We start from the raw sequence: 20,218 nt of genomic DNA on the forward strand, positions 1-20,218 counted from the left end.
GTAAGGTTATAAAACCACCTTTTAAGATCATTTTAGTGAAAGTTTCATGTTCCTATCTCATAGAATTTAAGAACAATGATGAATAAATAATTTTCGAGCAAAATTTAAATGGCCGGCTGAATATATTACCGCAGGAGCCGCGGCCGCGGAATTTAAATGACCACGTCAAAGGGTTAAAAGTAACAGAAACACTTTGAGATTAAAATTTCCTCTGTATTTTCTGATGGCTTAGGATTTAATTTATCTTTTTTAATTATTATTGCAGTGTCTTGTTATAAATGGACACTTGTGCTCTTAAATTCACCGCACTATCAAATACCTTATTCTAAATATACAGGAAGTGGGGTGAATTTTTTTCATTTGACCTAATCCTTCTAGCCACACTATGGCCCTGGGGTCAACTGAGCCTCTAACAGAAATGAGTACCAGGAATCTTTCTGGGGAGTGAAGGGCAGCCGGCACGCAAGGTTGACAACCTTACTGCCTAGATGTGGGAGCTTCAACATCTCACAACCCTACAGGGGTAGCTTTAACTGTGTTTTAAGGACAATTTATTGACATTTTTTTCTGCTTTAGTTGTTACTGTAGTGTCTCAAACACACACTGCTGTGATGTTAGCATAACTGTACTATCAAATATCTGCAGAAATGAACTTTTTCAACTCTTTCATTTTATAGTTGACATGTAATTCCAGATGTCTATTTATTCTAAGCTGACTATAACAAAACACTGTTACTTGGTTTTACGGATGTGAACAGTGTGGAGACTCTGCTGGATCTAGGAAAAGAACAAAACAAACCACAGAAAACCCAAGTAACAAGGCCAGCAGCTTTAATAAACGATTTTCTTTCTGATTGAGTTCATGAGGAAGTACCTCAAAGAAGGTAACATATACAAATGTACCACATGCTAGTCCCTGGAGAATACCATTTGTAATAGATGAATTTAAACTGTGTCCAAATTGCTGTAGCGCTATTGCAGAACATATTCCCAGTGGTGAAGTGATGCTGAACAGCAAATTGGACTTGATAATAGATGCCAAAGAAAGCTCTGTCTGCACGAGACTAAGTCCCAAGCTAAATGCTATAACTGTCTTGTGAATCACAACAGCTACAAAGATCTGGATAAGATCAGATACATCTGTTTGTAATCCAACAGCCAAACCTTCTAATAAGGAATGCAGGGAGAGTGAAAATAAAAGAACAAGTGCGCGCAGTACTGGGTGTGGCTCTGGTTCATGATAGACTGGAACATTCACTGTTCTGCTGGAATCAGCTTCAACTTGATGCTCTGCTTCTGGGACTTGTGATTGGTTTGCTGGGTTTGACCTTACAGTTCCACCTTGTAGCATGTTATATTCAGTGCGTCTTTCTTTACATTCCTGAACTATTTGTTCAAGAACCAAGACCAGTAAAAATCCGAATGCAACTGTGAATTCTGCCACCGGGAAAGAAGACCTCATGTATAAGTTAACATTTGCCTGCAAAAAAAAAAGTTTAATGATTCATGTGTTTAACCAAAAGTTATAACTGTTTGGAGCAGAGTCCTTGAGATGGTAATAATCACAGATAGTTAAGAAATTTGTTGTCACAAGTCATCTATAATTTACTATCCAGAATAAGTTCATTAACTCTTAAATGCCTACAAATCACAATACATTCTTCTTTAAAGGATCATACTCCTTTTTAAGAAATGCAGATAGTAAAATCACGCTAAGAAGAAAGTAGATGTGATTAGAGAAAAGAATATGGAGTTTTTTTATTTTCATGACATACATCAGCCACGTGTGTTTCAAATATTATTATTCTAATATTTGTTCTCTGACATTAAGGGAGGAACATAGACTAATGGGTGTTCGAGAACGGTGCAGAGGAGAATATTTTGACCGAAGAGGGATGAAGTGACAGAAGGTTGGAGAAAACTGCATAATGAGGAGCTTCATAACTTGTACTCTTCTCCAAGTATAATCAGAATGACAAAATCAAGGATGATGATATGGGCAGGGCATGTAGGACAAATGTGGGAGACAAATGCATATAGGAGATTGGTGGGAAAGCCAGAAGGAAAGAGACCACTGGGAAGACCAGGGCGTAGGTGGGTGGACAATATTAAAATAGATCTTAGAGAGACAGGATGAGATGGATTGGATTGATCTGGCTCAGGATAGGGACCAGTGGTGGGCTCTTGCGAACACTGTAATGAACCTTTGGATTCCATAAAATACTAGGAAATTCTTTAGTAGCTGCAGAATTGGTGGCTCCATGAGTAAGTAAGTAGCTGCAGAATTGGTGGCTCCATGAGTAAGTAAGAAAGACTAATTATTATATGTTCTGTAACCATCTAATATACTTGTACATTAACTGCCCAATTTACAGCTGGGTTCTAGTTGTCAGCACAGAGCAAATTTATGCTTATGGGCTGGCCCACTGGAGAAGTTCCAAACTCTTCAAATGCATGCTTCATAAAAAATATTGTAATTTACCTTACTCAACATCTCGGTGACATCTGGGAACAGATGTAACAGTCCTGTACCCATAAATACTCCAGCAGCAAAACAACTGAGCAAGCTTATGATACGGCCAAATCTAGAAAGTAAATTAAACACGTGCTGAACACTTGGAAAATAAAGGTATCTAACAGCAAAATAAATTATAATTATGTGGCATTAATTTTTAATTCATGTCACAATTTTAACAGTTCCACCAACTGATAAATGATTTAATATTTATTTTCACTGTTTTTGAGGAAAATAAGAGCAAAGGAGAATACTTCTGTGGGATTATGTAGTGTAGGTATAAGATGTTAGAATTTCATGCCAGTGATCATGTGGTAGACTTGACCACATCATGGCAGATTTTTCTTCGCATTATATCCAACCCTCAATTTAGAAAAAAGTTAAGATTTTATTTCTTGTCCTGAGTAGTTCATATTAAATCTTTCTTGGGTCCAACATAATAACAATAAACTGAATACTAAGTCAGTATGGATTTAAATCAGAAATTTCCATTAGTACATAAAGTTAAGACTGCTAATGAATATAAACTTAGGACTTGGTGAAAAATAGAATGTTGACACGTAAAACAAAGTTGTGGAGAACTGAAATTGAACTTGTAGAGGAGTAATGAACACTGTGAAGAGTATTCTTTCCTGGGTTGTAACAGTATGTAGCCTGGTAGAAGTCCACTAACATTATTTCAGAGGAACATACTGTCTCTACATTCATGGTCAAAGAGTAAGCCAAGCACTGGGCACACCTGTCACCTGCATCATGATAGTTCTCATTTGCCTTACTCCTTTACCTACTACTCATTCATTTCTTGCTTGGCTTACTTTTTAACCCTGAAAATGGAGGCGGTATGTTCCTTCAAAATGTCAGTGGGCTTCCACCACATTACATGATATTTCATACCAGAATATACTATTTTTCAGCCACTGGTGTGAGGGACTGAAATCTAGCATCATATACATTAGATAGCAGAGAAAATAAAATTACCAACCTCGCCCGTTTTAAATGATCAGCTGTGTTACGAAGACTTGAAATGAGCTTCAGCGGAAGCATGCTGAATATAAATGTTGTGACAAATAATGTAACAAGCACTATCCATTTTGTTGTTACTACATCCATTGTCCTCACCCTAAAATGAAGATGTATTTTATTTTGTAAGAAATCACGTAAAACCTCCTGGCACTTTGCACTTAACAACCTTCTTAATTTCAGATTACTGCCTACTCACTATACAAGGGTACCATGAACCGCTATGCAATGGTAATTTCTGAAAATATGAATAACAAAACTATAAAACAGAACATAATTAAACTTCGTACTTTCTCGAGCCTCACCTTTAGTTACAAATAAAATTGCATTAATTTCTTATGTTCTTATAACTCTCAATTAGCTTCATGTGACATAATAAAAAAGATTAATGTAACCTCTATGGTTATTGTGGAACATTATTTTTCGCTCTCCACGAATCGTCAGCTTCCTAAGGTTCATAAGCAAACTGACATGTCTTCATCAGCCTTGATATACTGTACTTTGAACTCATGAATTGTTTCATCTCTCTCACCATTGTCTTACAAAACCGACAAGAACGGCATGAACATGACCGAACATGACTGCCCAACCGATGCAATTTACCACGCACACTAATTGCACTAGGTTACCTAACCTGCATCCCAGCCTTACTCGGTCATACAACAAACAACGATATATATATATCTGTTCCTCTGCGGACTAAATAATTTAACACAGAAAACAATTAGTTATGTTACAATTATCAGTGCAAATATTTATTTCCCTGCGGCATCAGAACTACCGATATGATGGTGAGAGAATAGCCATGGGTTAAAAATTTTTGCTCTAGTCCGTCAATGACTTGCATCTGCGTCAGTTTTGAGGGTTTTGGGGCTCTTTCTTAGGCTTCTTAGGTGACTCATGGTAAACATATGTACAACGTTATCGTTACTTAGATTTTTTAATATATAGTTCGGAGTTGCTTCTTTGTTTTGTCGCACTAGTCAGTGGAAAAATATAGCAGCTGTAATAAAGTAAATTAGAAATAGAGTGACCATTTAGTAACCATGACTGTGTGGAAATAATCTTTGGTACAGAGAACTGAAACAAAGTGATACGATTGGCCAATGTGGTACTTGAGCGCACTTGAGTTTTCGTTTGAGATGATTCGGAAGAGAAAGAGTTTGTGTATTGTATTTTCTTTTGAAAGCCATTTTTCTCCTTATTAAATAGTCCGTATGTGTTCTTATCCTAACCATAAGAATCATTATATTCAAATGTCAGTATATGATTATAGGCGAATGGAAACATTCGTTCTGTGTATAATGATTTTATTTGATAACCGGTGTGCTTGTCGGCTCCCTGAAATGGCCCATGTGCTGAACGATGACAAGCGTTTTATTACTATGTAATGTAATAAAAATTTTGAAGTATACGGTGGTTCTAAATTACAGGTTTATGGTCAGAGTTACTGAGAAAAACGTTTAACGCGTGGTTTTTCTCAAAAGCGGGAGTTTACACGTAGTTAACAGAGTAGAAAAACAACCTTTATATCCACAGAAAGAGTTTAATGATTAAGACGCAGTGTTTTACAAATTTCTAAACTTTACTTTCCTTAAGAACTATATGTGTGAAATTTTAAAAGAATTTGCCAAATTTTGCCATATGGAAAGGGGAATGCCAACATCAGGTTATGAAGATGAAGTGGAAAAACTGTATGACACTTGAAGAAATTCTTCAGGAAGATGGAAAAGGTGATACAAACAGCATCATGTTAGGAGACTGGAATAGCATTGTTGGAGATGAATCATATCAGTATATTGTTGGATCACATGGACTAGGCAGATGGAATGATGGAATCACAGGGACCAAATGCTTATTGACTTTTGTGAAAGAAATGGACTGATTGTTACCAACACTTCGTTCAAGAAGCCAAAGAGAAGACTTTACACATGGAAGGTACCTGGGGATTTGAGGCGGCATCAGCTTGACTACATCCTTGTGAAACATCGATTCAGAAACAGCGTGAAGGATGTGAAGACGCTGCCTGGGGCAGATATTGACTTTGACCACAACTTACTGGTTGCCAAGTTTTGAACCAGGTTGAAGAAAATTATAAGATCCCAAAAGCGCAGACCTAGATGGGATTTGGAGAAGTTATATGCTCAAAGACAGAGCGTGGAGGAAACCCTAGAAGAGAAACTCGGTGCAATTGAAAGTGAAAGCGGAAATGCTGAAGTGCAGTGGAACAATATAAAACAATGCATGTTAGATACTATTAGTGAATTGGTTGATAAAGTTGAGAAGATAGCAAGAAAACCATGGGTTACACAGGAGATGACGAGTAAAATGGAGGAGCGAAGGAAATGGAAAAATGTAAACAATGAAGAAGGCAGGAGGAAATACAGGAGACTGAGGAATTAATTGAAAAGAGCCACAGACAGGGCCAAAAAGGAATATCTTGAGAATATATGTAATGAGATAATAGAATTTCAAAGGACAGGACATTATGATTTGATGTACATGAAGACAAAAGAACTAGGATGGAAAGAGATCCATGGGATTCAAAATATTGGCATCGAAGACTCCCAGGGGAATAGAATAGTAGATCAGAAGCAAGTGCTGAAAATTTGGAAAAATTATATTACAGAACTATATGATCGACCTAATCGGCCAGAAACCTTGGAAGTGGAACCGAAAGAAGAAGTAGATACAGACAAGAAAGGACCATATATTTTACAATGTGAGGTGGAAAAAGCTATCATGGAAATGAGGAAGGGAAAGGCTACAGGAGATAATGATGTACCTGGAGATGTGCTTAAGTTACTGGTAGAAGGTGGTTTGAGAACACTGACAAAACTAATAAACACCATATATGAAACTGGGGAGTGGCCCAAGGACTCTATAGAAGTGACAGTGATTGCCTTTAAGAAACAGACAAAAGTTACAAAATGCAGCGACCATCGCACAATAAGCCTTATTGCACATACAGCAAAGATAATAGCAAAGATACTTAAAAGAAGAATCAAAAGGAAAATAGAGAATATACTTGGAGAGGATCAGTTTGGATTTAGAAGAGGAAAAGGAACCAGGGATGCAATTGGGATGATGAGAATTATAGCAGAATGAACTTTGGAGATAGATGAAGAACTGTGTGTTTGCTTTATAGACTGGCAGAAGGCATTTGACTGTGTAAATTGGACCAAATTAATGCAGATCCTAAAGGAAACAGGTATCGATTGGCATGAAGAAGATTGATTAGTAAATTGTACATGGATCAGAAAGTTAGAGTGCGACTGGACAGAAGGGAGACAAGAAGCGTGAAGATTGGAAGAGGAGTTCGACAAGGATGCTGTTTATCACCAATTTTGTTCAACTTGTAGCGAATGCCTTACCAAAGAAGCTCTGGATGGGCTTGGAGACTTCAAATTAGGAGGGCAAATTATTCAAACTGTGAAATATGCAGATGACCTTGTGTTGATGGCTAAGGAAGAAACTGTGCTACAGGATATGATTGATAGACTAATTGAAATTGGAAGGTGCTATTTCATGGAAATGAATGTGAAAAAAATAAAAGTATTGAAAATTTCGAGACAACCAACCCCAGTCACAAAAAAGATAGACCAAAAACAACTGGACAATGTGAAATATTTGGGTAGCTTGTTAACAGATGATGGAAGGTGTACTTGTGAAATGAAATCTAGGATTGTCATGGCGAAAGCTGCATTTAGCAAGAAGAAGAATCTTTTTACCAGCAAATTGGACTTAAATTTGAGAAAGAAACTAGTGAAATGCTACATTTGGAGCATTGCTTTGTATGGGGCTGAAACTTGGTTATTTAGCCATTGTTAAGGTACCTTTTGAAATGAGTATTTAAGATGAAAGATTTCTGCAAGAAGCAAAAAAATACATGAGTTTGAAGATGTCAGACCTGGACGACTGCCAACATCGAGTGAGTAAAAATCATCCAATAAGAATTAAGTTCGTTAATGTGGTAACCGGTATAATGGAAGTTTTTATAAGATTAAAACAATATGAATTCTTTGCAGGTTGTCGTGAATATCCATAAAAGATGTTTGGATCTGACAGAGGAGGAATTGGCCAGATTGAGCGTGAATCTACTGAACTGTCAGTCTGCAGTAGAGGAGAGACAACATTTTCCCTGTACCACCAAAATGGTAAGTTGTTCTGAGGTTAAGTTGAAAGGATAATGGCTGTTCATTGGGTGGAGGGTGAGTAGAATCCAGCAGACTACCTGTATTGGTGGTTTGATATTTACTGACATAAGCTTACCACATACATTTTTGTTTTCAGTGTTAATGTTAGGTTACGTTAGGCACTCTACACATTCATGTCCATCTTTAGTGCAACTCTGTTCACAATCTCACCATATTTAAAAATAACATTAAAATTGCAGTCAGCTTTCGCAAGTTTCGATTTTATGTGGCCATTCATTCATTTGTTTTATTTTGCATTCATAATTGCTACACCAGTAACACTTGAACAAGTCACATCATTAAATACATCATTCTTGATATCCTTTTGCCCAGATGCCTAAAGGATTAGAATTTGCCAACAAAAAATAATCATCTTCTACAGTGCATACAATCAAGCGCGCGCCGCGGCTGCAATTTGCCGTGAGTCATACCACCGCAGAACGGATGCAACTCCTCCCAATAGCGTGAGTGTAGTGGTGTCGCTGAGTCTCCGTCCATCAGTTGCTCTACATGCACACATTTATAAGAATACAGTAAAAAGATAACTTACCGTGGTTTATAACAGGTGCTGAAAGTGACCTCCTTCTGCTTGCAAACATGCCGCGCATCTCACAAATAAATTACGCGACACTCTCTGCAGTTCGTCGATGGTAATTGAATGAATTACGCGTGTAATTTCATTTTGAAGACTATCAATGCTGCGGGGATTATTTTTGTAGACTTTTTGCTTCAGGTTGCCCCAAAGATAATAATCAGAAATACTGAGATCTGGGGATCTGGGAGGCCACAGTCCTCTACTGACAATTCTGTCTTCAAACACTTCCTGTATTGCGACCATGGATGCATTAGCCGTATGTGCTGTAGCGTTGTCCTGCTGAAAATACCCGTATTGTCTTTCTTCGGCATTCAACTGATCGAAGAAGGGATTCAGTATGTCATTAATGTACCGATCAGAGTTCACGGTATCGTGGAAAAATATGGGGCCAATGATTCGCCGCGGGCTTACAGCACACCACACACCCACCTTTTCACTATGTAATGGCACTTGCTGTATAGCGTGAGGATTTTCATTGCTCCATATTCTTACGTTTTGTGCATTGACGTGGCCACCAACGTGGAACCACGCTTCATCAGTCATGAATAGAAGCTGAGGATCCACTATTCCATCGTGTACATTTTGCAGCAGCCAGTTGCAAAAACGAATTCTTGCTGCATGATCTGGTTCTTTCAGCTCATGCACAACTGTTACTTTATACGGGCGAAATTTGATTAACTTTGTGGCTGTGCGAGCAGATCCTAGCGAAACACCAGTTTCCTGTGCTAAGCGTCTTAACGATTTTCGAGGACTGATCTGTAATCTTGCCTGAATATCCTTAACCTTTTCTTCAGTCAGCACAGTTCTCTTCGATTGCTTCTTCTTGTCACTCACTGAACCTGTGGCCCGCCACTTTTTCAGAAGCCTGTTTACACACGACTTTGTGGGAACTGGCGAGTCAGGATATTTCTGACGAAACCTACGTGCGAATTTTCTGTAAATGTTTTTCCTTGCAATAGTTTCGACAATAAACACACGCTGTTTAATAGTGAACTTCATTTCCACCGTCTGTCGACAGCTGTAAACATTCCACTCCACTTCCACAGCAAGACAAAGACTGACTGTTTAATGCAACCTCGGGTTCCGATTATGCAACCATCGGCGTAGGAGCACTGCAGTCGCGGGGAGGAGTTGCATCCGTTCTGCGGTGGTATGACTCACGGCAAATTGCAGCCGCGGCGCACACTTGATTGTACGCACTGTAGTATTATATTCTATAAATCTGAATTTTTCATAGAGAGTAAATTATTTTTCTGGAAATAGCACAACACCTCAAAAATATACAAGGATGTAACAGTTAAAATCTTTAATTCTTTAAAAATAAGTCTGCATGTTGTTTTCCTATTTACACCTTTCATTAAACGAAGTATCCTTTTTTGTATTTTCAGTACTTTGCTATTTTCACTTCCTCCACCCCAAAAAATCAAACTATAGCTTACTTAGGATTGAAATTGGCAAAGTAAATATTCCTGAGTATATAGAAACTCACTTCATCTTTCAAGGATTTAATAATGTAACATGCCTTATTCAGTTTAGACACAAGGACTGAACATGTGAGCTGAACTTTGGATTATTTGTTATATTGATACCTGAAAACCTGAACTGTGATGTATAAATTCACAGGCAACTGCTAACATTTCATAAGCACCGCACAGCACTGGTTCTAAAGTCAAAATATTTCAGTGCTATTACATTGTATCGTTCACACCAAAGTATATTTTTTTTAAGAACCTATCTTTTACCCTTTCCTGCCCTATTTTCCTCTTGTGGCATCCATGTTTTTTGTGTTGATTTATTTAGCCCTATGGACATCAGTGTAGTGCTGTAATCATCATTATTTTTATGTGACTATTAGTATGTATGTTCCCATGCCAACGTCCATTAGGGCTAAAGACATCACAAAAAACATGTATGCCGCAAGAAGAAAATAACATATATAATGAAGGTCTTATTTATGTGTGACAGATGAGGCGAGTTTGGAATTCAGCAGCCAGGTGAACGAGCGCCATGAGAATCACAAGCAACTGCGGGAAGATCTGCAGACTGTCATGGAGCAGGTGGCTCTCCTCTGGCAGAGAGTTGGTAAGGCTGCTTCATGTGTTCGCAGGACCTTATTTCTAATCCATGACCTGTGCTGGATGAATCTAATTAACTTCAGTAACAACCAGACCGCTCCATCTGTCTCTCTTCCCAAACCTTCGTTGCCTTCTCAGTTTCCTCCCATATTCTTCCTTCCTTTTTGTCATTTCTTTCCTAATCTCTTGTTCTTGTTCAAAACCTTTGGGATTCTGGATTTGGGCATTTTTAAATTGTGCCTTTACCATCTGACTGTGTTAACTATTAGTCTATTTTACAATTTACTTTTCTTTAAATTCTGTATCATTCTGCCATTTATTATTCTTTCTCTTCTGGTTTCTCCTTCTGTACTTGGCAAAGAATTACATCTCAGGTACGTTAGTCTGTCAATATCTGCCTTGGTTCGTGTCCATAATTCTGCACCATACGCTGACATGAGCACAGTAACTTTTAAATGAACACATTTTTGCCCTCTCTTTCATGGCCTGTTTCCAAAGTAGATCCTGACTAATTGGTAAGCTCCTATTACTGTTGCAATACAGTGGAACCCCCATCAAATATCCATCACTTTTTGGTTTTTCTCTCATTTAATATTTAGTTTCAGTGATCACACATCAGTGAATTGGTGTTAAATGACCTTCATTTAAAGCTTCCCTCGCTTTAGTTCAAGTCCACAAGTTATTCATTGCACCTCAGAACTAACATGCATTTCATATTCTTGCTGATAGATCACAGCATGCAGAAGATCCTTGCACGCCATGAGTCGGCAACAGCACAGTACAACTTGGCACTCTACAAGCTGTCATAGATCAACGCCACAGTCAACTTCCTCCTGGATCTGCTGGACAAGACCAGACATGTAAGTGTTTGTGGGCACATGCAGTTTGTCATTGATCAGAACCACAGGGAATTGCCAAATTTAAGTTCAGTACATTCCCTTGAAGTACTGAGCAATGTTTGATGAAATTGACTGCTTGGAATTACAATATAGATACACACCTGCAAGGGTGCCAGCAGGGGGTGAGGGGAAGGGCAAAAGGAATTGAAAAAGAAAAAGGAAAATAAACTTGTCTTCCCCATTTAAATATTAAAAATACCACCCGAAAATCATGATCACTTTAATATGGCCAACTTCCTTCATTGGATACAGAATGTGATTTGGTAAGAGGTTGACAAAGATGCGAAGCAACTTGCACAGCAGCACACAAAAGTGTTTTGATGTCAGCTTTCAGGTATCAAGGTACTCTGTCCATGGCAGAAAACTGATACATGCATCCCAGCCATCTGACAGTTAACCGTTTCTCTTGAAACATCCTCCAACACATTGCAGTTTTATCATGATGTACATATTGCCACTTGTGTCATTGTGTATCAGGTCCTTTCCCTCATTTTGTTGTGAATTTATGCAGTTAGTGATTCATTTCTGAACTGTTTTTTTAGGAATTTGATGAGCGCCTGGGCTGACTCAATAATCTGACGCCGGATACTGGCAACCAGCTGTATCGCCTTTACATCTGTGTACTGTACTTTCTGTACCTGATTGTGGGAATGATTACTGCAGCTTTTATCAGAGCTCCGATGACCACACGTGCTTTCCTCCTCCTCCTTGTGCCTCTGAACCTTGGTGTCACATACACTCATGGGGACGCAGCTGCCCTTAACTTCCCGTCCATGACCATACTCATCTTAGCGTCAACAGCAGGTAAGTGTTACTGACATCACCTCACTGTTTGGTTACGTTGGGTTATATTTACAAGAGAAACAAGCGCAGTGATGCCTGCTTGTGGAGTTCACAGTCAAAAAACAAACACAGACTCACCACTTCCATACTGAACCTTAAGTCCAGACACCAACACAGATTCATTTTCTGCAGTCAGTGGGTGTATGATCAGCTTGCTGAGGTATGAACCCAAGACTTTCTGAACCGCCTAAATTAAACATTATGTGAAACTTTATTGTGCCCTAGAACAGTCAATTTGCCACTGTTTATAATGGCGCGTGCTTTTTTGTAGTCTGCTATGTGATCCAGAGATAGCTACATTATTGGACATCCAGACAGCCCAGACCCCTGTCCAGTCTTCATGGCAGCCAACCACAGCCAATGACCAGTGGGTTCATTACTAACCCATTACCACCTACGAAGCCTGTTTCTCTTAGGCTGTCTCACAGGAGCAGCATAAACATGCTATCGCTCTTCACTGGAGACCCTGGCAGAAGACTGAAATGTAAGTTGAGTTTGAGAGGAACATGATCAGTGAATGCAATCAATCACAGAACACTTCAATTCATATATCTTTGTCTCTTTGCAGCTCTCGTGAGCAGATCTCATAGTCCCATGCAGTCAGTGTCGGCTGCTGCCTCATCCAGAGGGGACTTTCTGAGGCCTGATGAGAGGGTCCGCATTCTGACCTCCATGCCTGACAGAAACCTAGGTGAAGGCTCAAGTGGCAGTGGCGAGGTTGCCTTTGGGCGGGACCATTTTGCAGAGGTGAGTTGAGACTTCTGTTTATGTCTTGTTCCAGTTACATGAGGGACAGAATGTCATTAGTCTCCCAGCAGAGAATTGTTTTGCTCTCATACATCCAGAGGAACCCCCATTTAATGATCTTCGATTTAACATTTTCCCCTAGTTAACACTGAATTTTGATGATCACAAGTCAATCTCAGGGCTAGATTTCCTTTGTTCAGTATTTTCTTCATTTTATTCCTCAGAGTCACTTGTGGCTCTATAGCTTTGCATCATCTTATGTGGGATCAACAGAAATATAGAAATATCCAGTCACGTGCACCGGATATTCTCTAGCCACGCTCCCGTAGGTCATACATTTTCCGTGAAATGTTTCCATCCATTCAGAGAGTTGTGCTAACTATGTTATATTTTTTTTGTTAGCGCTCTGCAAACTCCAACAGTTGCAGCAGTGACAACCACCTTGTTCAAGCTGGCACATCACGAACACTGAGGCAGCGCTATTCCACACCAGTCTACTTCCCACCCACATGCAAACCCACCTCTTCTTTTAGGTGAGTTACTGTATTGTCACCTTGTTTATTACTTAAGTATTTTTCAGTTTTTGTTTTAACTTAAATTCTTTAAATAATTTTATGTACTTTTGGTAACATTTTTTGTTTCAAAGGATTGTGTGTTTAGGGAATTCTGAATGCTAAAAATGCTCTTTCTTGCTGACAGGCTTGTTTGCCTTTAGAAGGACCATTTTGAAAAATCAACAGACGGTTAATACTGGGGCCATCACTGTTGTTCCCATATTTGGTACAGTTATTCTGATCCAAGTACATGTGACTGTTCTTTATTCATAGTGACTGCATTCCTGAAATTTGCTGTGTATATGGAAGGTGCACTGAATGAACACTGGCATGGTGCAGCAGTATGAAACGCTATGATGGATTTATTGAATCAGGACGGTGGGGCAAGCGAGGAGAACTGCTAATGCAAAACTTTTGGCATGTGTAACAGCAGATGTGTGAAAACAGCAACAAAAGCATTATAATGAATGTCACCCATACTGAACTAAAAAATTTGAATTTTTAAATCTGTTTAGTGGCCGTCTGAACTCTCTTGTTTGTCTCTTGCATTTCTCAGTTCCACGTGATCGGCTTTCAAATCAGACGACAAGATTGGTTCTTTTGCTCGGAGATCTCCCATTTCCCTGGGTTCCACATTTTCATAGTGCATCGCCATGAGCACTTTCTCTCTCTTTACTGTACACATTTTCAGTTCCACGTGATCGACTTTCAAATCAGACGGCAAGATTGGTTCTTTTGCTCGGAGATCTCCCATTTCCCTGGGTTCCACATTTTCATAGTGCATCGCCATGAGCGCTTTCTCTCCCTTTACTGTACACATTTAAGTCACCGTATTTTTGGTATTCTTCTGCCCTTAACAGTCTGCTTTGTTTTGTTGTCCACAGTGGAACACCTCACTGCAGTCTACCAAGGCCTGTATGCCGTGCTGTCTGTCGGAATGGCCAACAGTGTCACAGCAGTGCATCTGTGTTGGAGACACGCCTCCTCATCATCGTTTTGCCGATACTGAAAGTTATTAAAGGTGCCTTCATACTGCAGATGGTCATACTGTTTAACCACACGTGTGGCCCACCCAGCTACTGTGGCAAGTACCTGTTTCAACATCTGAAATGCGGCAGTAGAACTGACACACATACTGGACATTTTCTGTCATCCTTTTCTGAGTAAAGAAACACATGTTGGTAGCTAGGAAATCTGCTCTGAAGGGTCCATTATATGCAGCTAATCTTCGCCCTGGTTTGAGGGATGATGGAAAATGTCCCGTATATCTGTCAGTCTAACCACACCTTCATCGCATGTAATAGTTATGGTAAACCCTCGCTAATCAGGGTTAACTGGGAGGGATAGGTCATCTGGATTAGTAAAGCAAAAGATCGCTATAAAAGAAAAAAGGAAGACACAAAAATGCAGTCCTGCTGCCTACATACGGATGTTCAGAGTACCTTGTTGCAGGTGTGTGTAGAGACAGATAGTGTTTTGGGAGAGTAAAATTAGGTGACAAAGATTGATACTGTCATGGATAGAAATTTATGCTCTTGACTCACCATAATCTTTGCCTTAAGATTGTGTTTATTTTTGCATTTCAGAAGAGGGTAACGTGTGGTTAACAGATAACAGAATTGAGATGTTGCATAAAGATGAATTTCATAGTTTGTACCCTTCAGCTACGTTTGGGGTAGGACTGCTACAAATGGATCATAGATATGCACATAGAATTCCTATGAAAGTTTATTGCAGAAATATATGTGTGGGTCAGTAATATGGAAGAAATCTGGGGAAAACTTGCATTGTCCTTCACTTTTTCTCTCCACAGAGACAGACTGACTAGTGGAAATTACCAGTTACCCATCACACGAACTAGACAGTGTCAATCCTGTAATTTTAGTTTCCAAAGAGATGTTTAAACTTTTTAACCATGTTTATTTATGCTTTCTTTTCACTGTGTCCTATTTTTTATTTTCAACTGTATAGTTTTGTAGTGTTTTTCTAAGCATTTGTACTAGTAATCACTTTAGTTATTTAAAGATGTAGTAGGGAGCACCAATATTACAGTACGGTACAGTACTGGTCTCCATTATAGTTTGAGTTGCGTACACTGTGCGATGGCTCTGTTGGAATGCTTGTATATTGCTAAATAAATCTGTAAACTAGAGACTGGCTTGTCTTTATTATTTTATTTCTGATTTACTTAATGATGCTATCAGTAGCCTTGATTGTATAGCATTGAAAGGTAGGACAGGCGAACAGTTAACTGAAAAGGATGTGGAAGGGTGCAGTTGTGCTCTTACTTTGAGGTACTGCCACGGGAAGTATCAGATGCAGACAGAGTTCTGTGTCAGCCAATGAAGTTTCACAGAATCCATATGCCTGCTATTTCCACTTACTTCATTAGCACTAATGCCAGTCCCTACACAGTGCACCCAGAGAGTTCACTTCAGGAGCGCCATTTTTGTGGTTAAGTAGCGAAGGATCTTTGAGACAGTCTCTACTGTATTTGTGATATTGCTAAGGTGACTAATTCGTAGAGGAAAGTAGAGGCAGCAGGTTCCTATGAAATGTTCTTAACCTACCAGCATACATTATCTACTCGTAGAACCCGGAAGATCACATTCTGAATGTTTGCTCCTCTGATAACCTCAGGTTTCACTCATAAAAATGTTCACACAAACATTACACAATTTTTCTAAGAAATAAATACTTATGATACATATACTTTTGCAGCAATGAACCATTTGCACATTGCTGTCTTGCTGGGTGTGACACCATGTTGTAATGTGGCTGGTGGGTACCAGTCTCTTGAATCCTCATGGTGGAAACGGCTTCACCTTCCATAACGGGAATTTCTTTTCCAGCCACATACAGTAAGTACAAACTGAGGCGGGCTTCCCATTGATGTTTACATGTTTATGTGGGTCATCTAACAATGACGCCTCTCTGTCTGTCTACCTGGACTGAAAATGCTTTCATAAGTCATGGAATTTCATAGCCTACAACATACGCATTCTGACATGACTACAGTCCGCATGTTAATAACGTTCAGCATAAGGAGATCTGCTGTGAGGTCTAATTACACTACACTGCTCTGACGCTCACACGGTACGGTCTTGTGCCCATGACAGCAGCCCACTGTTGCCTTATCCTTGCATACTCTCTGAGGTTGGAACTGTTTTTCATTCTTAACACTCTGACTTCCTTCACGCTTTACAGAAAAAAATCAGATGCCTGACATTTTAACCAGAAGCATGCCTATGGGGACTTGTTGAAGAGAAATTGTAAGCTTGGGCTTTGGGTCTTGTTTCAGTAACGGACTGTACTGTACGAGGTTGGCAGCCCTGAAGTGATGGGCAACACGGTGGTGAATGATAAAGTTAATATGTTAATGTTAATATGTACATACTGACAGCCTTCATGACCTGTCATTTCCAGTGTGATCTTGGTTTGCGTCTTGGGAATTTTTATTTAGTTTGGTATTCAGCTCCTTGATTGGGATTTGCTCTTGTGTTTGTTATTAAAATATGCGCATATCTTTTTATTCTGTATGTGTTCTGATGTGTGCCAGTTATTTGAATGCTGTCACTGTCGTCAGTATGGATATCTGCCTCCGATGTGTCCAACATTGTCACAGTATTTGGGTGGTTGATTTGAAAGACATCCATTGCCTCCAGAGCCCCAATAACCTTACTTTCAGGGTTCCTTTTTGTGTCTTCTTACCTTCCATGGTGCTACTGTGTTTCACCTTGCCTGATTGTACCCCCTCCCAGAGCATGGTTGCTGGAGTCAGACTTTGGAGCAGGCAAGAAATTCAGAAGGAAAGAGAAAAGACTGGAGACTTTCTGCCTGTGGAACTGATACTAGAAGCAGAACTTGTGTTGCAAGTTTTCTTCCTGGTTTGTTGTGACCGATCCATCCTGTTTTGTGTTCCAGCACAGCAGCAAAACAAGCAACAAGAAGAGGGCATGGCGGTCACTGAAGCAGATTGTTGCTCAGGAGAGGGCGTTGCAGTGGGGAGAAGATTTTGTGCACTGTAAGAGAACAAATTCATTGAGGAGCATTGTGAGAAGTGTTCACAATACAGGAGATGTGAGGTTGTCACAGCAGTGACTACAAACATTACTGTCTTCTGGGGAGTAACGCTATGTCATCTGATAGCTCATTATCAACATTTCGGAGGAACATGCTTGCTCCATGTTCAGGATAGAAGAGTGAGCTGAACATGGAAATTTGGTATGGATACAGAGAAGGGGGGGGGCGAGTGGGACACAGGTACTGATCAAACCAGTAGGTCTGAAGAGAACAGTGTAAAGGGCACTGGCCCTTGAAGTAGTCCTCTCTCTTGCTATATCCACTGTTTCTGCCATGCTCAACTTACACTTTACACTGAAGATGGAGGCATTAGGTCACACTGAATTGTTGGTATCTGTCCACCAGTCTGCATGGCGTCGCGTCTCAGAAGGCTGTAATCTTTATATTGACTGCTTGTTGAATGCACATTTGATATTCTTCTGGGTCTGCGCCTGCAGCTGACTTCAGATGATGGTGGACATTTAATTGGAACTTTCATTTGGATTGTTTTAATTTCTCATGGCAGAGAGTGGGATTGAGCACAAGAGGAGCCACTCTGGAGGTGGAGGAGGAGATGAGATGATAATATTAAAATAGACTGTATTGGAGAATAGCAGCTGGCTGGAACTGCTTCAAGATTATGTTCAGTGCTGTCAAGTATTGAGCCTTTGGGTTCCAATATAAGTGAGCTAATTAACTTCATGGAGCTGAGCCCTTCTTGAGAAGCTGCCAGTGACGGTGTTGTCAAGCTTCAATACTTCTTATTAAAATCCGCACTTCTTTCATTCATTCTTCACAGATTACAATTTTGCTTCAGTAATACAGTTCTGTATTCATGAAAATTCTTGAAAGGATCATTTAAAAAGTATTTTTATTGAAAGTTTTACAGACTTTAAATGTAAAAAAGCCTTTTACATTATTTCATTTTTGATCTCTAGGCCTGAGATAAAATTCTCAGCGTCTTTAAAAGACACAGTTTTCATGATCAGTGTTTTAAAGGTTTCTGCAATTAAAAGAGCAAAGTTAGCATAATGTTAGTGACAAGAACTGCCTCGAATCAAGTTTCGTGCCCATTTATTTAAATTTCAAGCTGTGTGACAGAGTGCTGGAGCTCTTTACTTTTGGGACTACATCCATACGTGTTTCTGACTGATATTTTATGTTCAGGGGTTGTAACAATGAAGTTATGAACAAGCATGACAGTTATTTTTATCAGTTACATGTGATTTGATAATATAGGGAATATTATTTGTTTCAGAAAATTCAAACCATCGAATGTCGCTCCAATTTATTTGGAACCTCATCAAGAGAAGACTAATGTCAGATAGCAGAAGGTAACAGCATTTAGAAGATTCTTGGATCCCACATTGCCGTTAAGATGAGCCATCTATGACCCAGAGATCTTAATTTGAAGATAGGACATTATTTTATGGCTTTACCATCTTGCCTGTGCCAATTCATTATAAGAAACTGTAAAGAACTGTTCTTCTTAAGATGCCAAAACTTTGTGCTGATTTCTGCTCTCCGTGATGTGTGACAATAAAAGGGGAGTGTACATTGTGAATGTGTACTAGAATGAAAATATTATTGTAGATCCATAGAAAGAAGTAGGTATACCATCCGAGTTGGGGTTACTAATTTACAAGTACAGTAAATTCCTGTTTGTCTGGTATCCAGGATTTTCATTCAGCTGGCAAAAATTTCTAATAAAATTATAAGGTCGTTAAAAAAATTATGAGTGTATTTTCACTCTATACAATAGTCCTTCCAGCTTCCACTAGCAGCACTACACATTATGCAGATGCCATTTCAGCAGAGGGTAGTTGAATTGTTGATCTTGTGAATTCAAAATCTTTCACCTGTCAATCTGCAGTATTGTATGGGAATAGTCCATGCAAGAACTAAAGCAAAAATGTGATATTCTGATTATAAATTAGGTTTCTGCAAGAACTTTTCTCATGAAAACAGCAGATTCATGTAACTAGCAGACCCCATGCTCTGTACTTGCCAAGTAATTGTGGGTTACTGTAGTAATTAATAGGTTAGATTCATCTTCAGTATAAATGAAAACATATTGTCACGTGTTGGGTATGTGACGTAACAAATAACTTCACGCCATTCTGGATCTAGCGAATTCATTGCACACTCGTTCTTACATTTACACAATTTACAGTTTCACAACTACTACCATTGGCAGTATCACAATTACTTCTGTTGTAGCCACTGGCGTTCACTCGATACGATCAGTCAGTCGCAATATGACTTTGACTTTGACTTTGATTCAGGAGGATTGAGTGTTGAGTTACTAGCATCCAGTATGAGTTGAAGTCCAGCAGCTACGAGTTGAGTTGTATCGTCAATGTCAAAGTCACATCACGACTGACGGCCAGTCAGTCAGTAAGTCTTGGTGTCGAGCACCCTGCTGGGGCTCATGACCAGATATTTATTACTGTTTGACAGTTACGGTCTTGTTTTTAGTGGGCACCCTCCCTGACGAGAGGATGGGTCTGTCTTTTGTATATGCTGCTGGTCTTTGCCAGCGCAGTCTTTCTGGGGTCCGAGTCCCTTGGTCCTTGAGACCATATATTACTGTCTCAAATTTGATACTTCCCTTTTCATAGCCTCCTATGACTTGCAGGGTCATGGTGGAGATATTCGACCCCGTTGCCACACGGCCTCCCCGTGTGTGAGTTGTGGAAAGGCAGAGTTCAC

General features: G+C 39.5%; 2 protein-coding genes across 4 annotated transcripts; one reads left to right on the forward strand and one right to left on the reverse strand.

Annotated features, from left to right (window-relative positions):
- Nucleotides 1–489: 489 nt before the first annotated feature.
- LOC111867466 (zinc transporter ZIP1) lies at nucleotides 490–4,316 on the reverse strand. Of its 2 annotated transcripts, XM_023857359.2 has the most exons (4): nucleotides 3,841–4,316; nucleotides 3,498–3,635; nucleotides 2,483–2,585; nucleotides 490–1,480 (listed from the first exon to the last, which is right to left on the reverse strand). In XM_023857359.2, exons 2-4 carry the CDS (start codon nucleotides 3,623–3,625, stop codon nucleotides 743–745), a joined length of 969 nt encoding a protein of 322 aa, XP_023713127.1. In that variant the 5' UTR covers nucleotides 3,626–3,635; nucleotides 3,841–4,316; the 3' UTR covers nucleotides 490–742. The 2 variants fall into 2 exon arrangements, with proteins under 2 accessions (XP_023713127.1, XP_023713129.1); XM_023857361.2 differs by lacking the exon at nucleotides 3,498–3,635 and having other exon boundaries at nucleotides 3,841–4,315.
- Nucleotides 4,317–7,137: 2,821 nt separating this feature from the next.
- On the forward strand, nucleotides 7,138–19,110 carry LOC111867463. 2 transcript variants are annotated; one of them, XM_023857355.2, is made up of 12 exons: nucleotides 7,138–7,466; nucleotides 7,564–7,692; nucleotides 10,292–10,408; nucleotides 11,131–11,261; nucleotides 11,843–12,104; nucleotides 12,415–12,627; nucleotides 12,712–12,890; nucleotides 13,293–13,423; nucleotides 14,329–14,528; nucleotides 16,166–16,305; nucleotides 17,369–17,468; nucleotides 18,765–19,110. In XM_023857355.2, exons 6-10 carry the CDS (start codon nucleotides 12,504–12,506, stop codon nucleotides 16,276–16,278), a joined length of 747 nt encoding a protein of 248 aa, XP_023713123.1. In that variant the 5' UTR covers nucleotides 7,138–7,466; nucleotides 7,564–7,692; nucleotides 10,292–10,408; nucleotides 11,131–11,261; nucleotides 11,843–12,104; nucleotides 12,415–12,503; the 3' UTR covers nucleotides 16,279–16,305; nucleotides 17,369–17,468; nucleotides 18,765–19,110. The 2 variants fall into 2 exon arrangements, with proteins under 2 accessions (XP_023713123.1, XP_023713124.1); XM_023857356.2 differs by having other exon boundaries at nucleotides 14,329–14,465.
- The last annotated feature ends 1,108 nt before the right edge of the window (nucleotides 19,111–20,218 follow it).

Source organism: Cryptotermes secundus, unplaced genomic scaffold (assembly GCF_002891405.2).
Source record: "Cryptotermes secundus unplaced genomic scaffold, Csec_1.0 scaffold812, whole genome shotgun sequence".
Lineage (NCBI taxonomy): Eukaryota > Metazoa > Arthropoda > Insecta > Blattodea > Kalotermitidae > Cryptotermes > Cryptotermes secundus.

Excerpts from the sequence above, each read along its gene's own strand:
- LOC111867466 (XM_023857359.2), bottom strand. The coding sequence starts at position 3,625 with ATGGATGTAGTAACAACAAAATGGATAGTGCTTGTTACATTATTTGTC. Across the intron at positions 2,586-3,497 it reads GATCATTTAAAACGGGCGAG|ATTTGGCCGTATCATAAGCT; the intron begins GTTGGTAATTTT and ends TTTACTTTCTAG. Across the intron at positions 1,481-2,482 it reads TCACCGAGATGTTGAGTAAG|GCAAATGTTAACTTATACAT; the intron begins GTAAATTACAAT and ends TTTTTTTTGCAG.
- LOC111867463 (XM_023857355.2), top strand. The coding sequence starts at position 12,504 with ATGACCAGTGGGTTCATTACTAACCCATTACCACCTACGAAGCCTGTT. Across the intron at positions 12,628-12,711 it reads CCCTGGCAGAAGACTGAAAT|CTCTCGTGAGCAGATCTCAT; the intron begins GTAAGTTGAGTT and ends GTCTCTTTGCAG. Across the intron at positions 13,424-14,328 it reads AAACCCACCTCTTCTTTTAG|TGGAACACCTCACTGCAGTC; the intron begins GTGAGTTACTGT and ends TGTTGTCCACAG.